Source organism: Cylas formicarius, unplaced genomic scaffold (assembly GCF_029955315.1).
Source record: "Cylas formicarius isolate icCylForm1 unplaced genomic scaffold, icCylForm1.1 PGA_scaffold_10__41_contigs__length_53128322, whole genome shotgun sequence".
Lineage (NCBI taxonomy): Eukaryota > Metazoa > Arthropoda > Insecta > Coleoptera > Brentidae > Cylas > Cylas formicarius.
This window is the reverse complement of record NW_026844214.1, coordinates 41,327,115-41,332,297: the sequence shown is the minus strand read 5'-3', so window position 1 is coordinate 41,332,297 and position 5,183 is coordinate 41,327,115. Positions and strand designations below refer to the sequence as shown.

The window sequence follows — 5,183 nt, the reverse complement described above, 5'->3', positions numbered from 1 at the left end:
GCTTGGTTGGAGAGGCTTGTGTCGAGAAGGTGATTATCCCGACAAGGATATTCCAGTGACTTACTGAATGATGGTAGTGGAACCGAATTGCAATGTTCTTGATAAGTTTGCAAGTTGCAAGTAAGTTGATTTTGGTTTCCTACTAAAAGAATTTGCATATTGATAATACTGATAATAATAACAATAACGGAGGATCGCATTGCGGTTTTTATTTTTCTTGGTTAGTTAGGATGGACTAGTGAAGATCAAGCTTTCAAGTTCTAAATGACTACCAGGTGCCCGAGGACGTGCACTAGTCAGTATGGCCGTATCGGCGCCCTTAAATTTAAGTGATCGATACTCTCCAATATTTATATTTCGGGTTAGGTGTTTCTTTGTTCGACTAAATAGTTATGATTTTGTCATTCGTAATATTGTGGACCCATGGGAACTCACTTTGGTATTTTTCCGAATCACTGATTAGATCGGATTTTGAGTAGCTCCGATGGTTTTTTCTATTTTGTGGTTGATCTAGCAGATCGCGGATTGTTGGATTAAGTTGAATTAAGTGATTTGATTATTCATTTGTTGGGAGCCCTGTACTGCATGTCCAAGAAATCTAACACTACGTCTCCTCGCTCACCATCAGAACCCACCCCTCTGAGTATATATATCTATCGGTTTTTAAAACGTCCTCCGACGTCGTCCGATTCCCAATCTCCATCGGTCTCCATTGTATTTCTCTATCGATGCCCTCTCTCCAGCTCTTTCTCGGTCTTCCCCTCTTCCTTCTTCCTGTAGGTGTCCAGGTGAGTATTTGTTTAGGCAGTTGCTGTTCTTCCATTCTTTGAACGTGACCGTACCACTTTAACTGTTTTGTTCTTATTTCATCTGAAATCGTGTGTCCCACCTTCATGGTTGTGCGAATTACTTCGTTTGGGACTCTTTCAGTTCTTAACCTTCCTGCCGCTCTTCTCCAAAAGTCCATCTCTGTTGCCTCCAGCGTTCTCATGGTTCTTTCTTTTAGTGGCCACACTTCACTGCTGTATGTGACTATGCTTTTAATGATCGTATTGTATGTTAGGTGTTTGTTTCGTATCGTGATTTTTTCGTCCCACAAGAGGGTGTTCAGCATAGTAATGGCCTTTCTTCCTTGATTATTGCGTTCTTTGATGGCGTAGTCTAACGTCCCACTGCTGGATATGTACATTGCCAGGTATTTGTAGGTTTCGCAGCTTTTGATAGCCTGACCATCCTCTAAGAGGAGGTCGCGTTGTGCTCCACCGATACACATATACTTTGTCTTTGGTAAGTTTACTTAAAACCCCCATTTCTTGTATTCTTCGATGAGTTTTCGCATCATGTATTCTACATGATCGTAGTCTTGCGCCATTATAACTTGGTCATCTACGAAGCTTAGGGTGTATATGTTTGCATTATTAAAACGAATGCCCATATTTCTGCATTTTTGCTTCCATTTCCATAACGCTTTTTGAAGATATATCTTCAACAGGTGGGGGATACAGAACACCCTTGTTTGAGTCCCTTGTTGGGTGTAAATCCATTGGATATTTTTTGGCCGACCTTGACTTTAATGTGGCAGTTTCTATACAGTTCTTTCACTGATCTTATTATGTTGACGCTTAGGTTTGTCTTGTCTAATGCCTCCCAAAGTTTTGTTAGCGGTATGCTATCGTATGCCTTCTTCAGATCCACGAACAGGAGACGTATGTAGATTATTGAAGGCTGACATTTTCTCGATAAGCTGGGTGACACAGGTCACCACAGATGGTCAACGACGGATCTTCCCGCGCGAAAGCCCGCTTGTTCTTCTGCTTCACTGTTTATGTATTCGCGTTCTATTTTGGCCTTTAATATTTTACCGTAAATCCGACCAATTGAGCTCGTAACTGCGATACCTCGATAGTTGTCGCAGTTTTCCTTGTTGCCCTTTTTGTGGATAGGGGTAAGCAAGGATAATTTCCATTCTTCTGAGATATCTCCGCCGTTAATACAATTTTGAAAGAGCTTTGCTAGATGTTCATACAGTTTGTGTGTTCCATATTTGATTAATTCTGCGGGAACATTACCTGACCCTGGTAATTTTTATTTTTTAAGTTTGTGCAAATATCTTCTACCTCATTAATGCTGATTCTGGTCGGTGAAGCCTAAACCTGTATTATGCTAGGGCTGTTGTCTTCAAGGAACTGTTCTCAGTCCTCTGTTAAAAGCTTACGGAAATATTCATCCCATTTATTCGTTGTGACGGGAGTTACTATCTCTCTCTTTGTGTTTTGGCGTAGAGATTTCAGAAGCTTCCAGCTTTCACTACTTTTTGTTCCGCCCAGGTAGGTATTTATTTGGTTGCATTTTTTTCCCACGATTTGTTTTTCTTCTGGGTTATTTTTCTTCTTACTTGGGTTTGTGCTTCTTGGAAGACTTATGGTAGCTTGATTTGCTGGATAGGTAGTGTTGGTACCTTTGTCTTTTATCTTCAATATCTTGTTTAATTTCCTCGTCCCACCAATAGGGTTTGTTAGATTTCCGGTCATCGCAGTATCCTATCTATTCTTGGGCTGCTTCTTTCAGGCATTGTTAAATATATTCGTAATGTTCTGTATTGTTATTAAAGTGTTGTGGCTGGAGTTTCTGGTCAAGCCTTTTTTTGTATAGGTCTTTCGTACTTTCCTGCTCAAAGCTCTCAAGATTATATCGGGGTTGTCTCATTTGAGTATCCTGGTCTTCTTTTAGTTGGGTCTCTTGTCTTTGTTTTCTATTTGATTTTGGTAGCGACAAGATTTTGGCCTTGAGTAAATTATGGTCGCTGCCACATGTTGTACTTCTAAGCACTCTAACGTCATACGTCCTCGTCGATGTAGTTTGTCAGACTTTTGTTCCCATGTATACTTACGGATCATTGGGTGCTGGAAGAATCCATTCGTTATTCTAAGTTCGTTTTGTTCGCACAGTTGGATTAGTCTGCGGCCGTTGTCGTTTGTTACATTCTTGCGGAATCTACCCACCACTTTGTCGCCTAGTGTGGATCCGGTTCTTCCGTTTAGGTCGCCAAGGATTGTGACCTCTCCCCAATGTTTGATATTTCTTGATGCAGCTGTTCGAAAAATTCGTCTTTTTTGTTCACTGGGGCGTCGTCGTTGACTGCGTGCACCCCGACCATCGTTAGCCTAAGTCCAAACAGTGTCAAGTTCATTTTGATAATGCGTTAACTAATGTCTTCCCATGATGTTATAAATCTTGGCAACTTTTTCGCAACTAGAATAGACACGCCTTGTTGTGCTCTCTTGTCTTTGGCCACGCCACTATAGAAATGATCGTAGTGTCCCAGATTTTCGGAGCCTTGTCCTTTCTTCTTTGTTTCCGTTACCACTGCCACCTGTATTTCTAGTCTCTGGAGTTCATAAATTACTTCGTTTGTTTTGTTGGAGATTCCTTGGATATTCCATGTACCAAAATTCGTTATCATTTTCCGTAGCTTGGGTCGTCTTAAGGGATTCCGTCCTTTCCGAGGCTGTCGATTGGGTTTTTTAACAGATTTAAGTTTTTACCAGTAACGGGGAGTTGGGCCGATATCTCAACCCCCTACCAGGAGGGCCAGGTGATTTGTACTCAAGGTTGTCTTCCTCTAGCCTTTCATGTACCATCATCCCACTAAAAGGCAGTAGTTTCTTCGCCGTACAGCACTTACATCCGAGCCAGATGAACCCTGGTTTTTTAACGAGGTTGTTACTCCTCCCCCTCCTCCTTTCCCAGAAGTGCAATGGGACCCCAGGCTTGGGACTGGCATAACGGAGTTCCACTCTGGGTTACTATTTCTATTTTATAGTTTTTATTATATTATTTATTATTTCTTTATCCAGAAGCTATATGATTGATTCCTATCGCCCGCTTCAAATCACTGTAAAGCACGTGCTCTATCGTAGTGGCAAGCACGTGGCTGTCATTTCTATAAGTTGTTGAACTCGAAGTCCTTGCATAGAACAGTTCACAGACAAACGGTGGAAGTTCCACTACAATTAACAATATCAATATCTGTATTGTATAGAAACCACATATTTAGCATAACTTAATAAGCACAGATTTTATTTTTACGTATGCATGATTAAGGACTCTTTATTAGGTTCTGTTGAGTTTGTAATGAAAATAGCATAAAAATAAAATTTAAACTTTTTCAAATTTGATGACTTTTTCCTACCTACGTTTTTAAAAATAAAATAATTAAATAAAAGGTTCATTAATGCACTCAATCAGTAATACTCTATTGTAAAAAATTTATAAATTCAACGATGAAATAAGCCAACACCCCGTATACATTACTCTCCTCCCGAGGGATAATCCCGTAAAACGCACAAAAAGAGTGTTTCTCTTCAGTCTTATCGCCTTATCCCATCTATCCTTAAAACCCGAACTGCTTGTATCCGTTTTCCTTAAAACGGGATAAGGTTCCCGCTGCCGCCGCCGGCTGTTTCCAAACTAAGCTTTTTGCATGGGGTAGGCTTATCTGCGAAGGCATACGTTTGTCTCTGGGTCCCTCGAGAACCGAAGAAGTTATAAAAGTGGGATTTTACGCTCCCCGGTAGCTTTAAAACGTTTTAGGGGGGACGCGTACGTGGCGACTTGCTCCCATGCCCGATTTAGTTCGCTTCGAGGCAATTAGAATAATTGATGTGGCATATCGGTGTCGCGAGAGATTTAAATGGCATTTAAAAACTTTGACTGGAGTTGTTATAAAATGTTCGATTGAAGTTAGCGAGAATTTTAAGAGCTGACGATGTGTATCGTTAAAGTTGTGGAGCCCCACACACGTGTTGTGTAGAGTTTTTCGCCCTACAAACAAGTTAGTCCTTTAAACCTGCCGAGTTGTGTATAATTATCACAGACGTCTATCTAAAAGAGACCGCATAAATTATTCATATGATTGCTGTTGCTGGAGTAAAAAATGTTGCCTAAATATGATTGGGTACTATGGTAGCCACGTAAGATGGGACAAAATAATAATAAAAGAAAACATAAGAGTTGGGGTACTTATTCCTAGAAGCACAGAGGATATTTTTTAACTAATTCCTCGGGTAGTACCTCAAATTTCTTAATTAATACAGCTAATACCTTGACAATTACTACTAACTGCTCGATTAATGTCAATAATTTCTTCTAATTTTAGTAATCCCTCTATTGATACTAGGAAT

At 40.3% G+C, this 5,183-nt stretch overlaps 1 protein-coding gene across 1 annotated transcript; it reads right to left on the bottom strand.

Moving 5' to 3' along the window:
* Window positions 1–604: 604 nt before the first annotated feature.
* On the bottom strand, window positions 605–1,273 carry LOC132701394 (uncharacterized). Its single transcript, XM_060669302.1, has one exon. The coding sequence runs from the start codon at window positions 1,271–1,273 to the stop codon at window positions 605–607; it is 669 nt and encodes a 222-aa protein (XP_060525285.1).
* Between the last annotated feature and the right edge of the window lie 3,910 nt (window positions 1,274–5,183).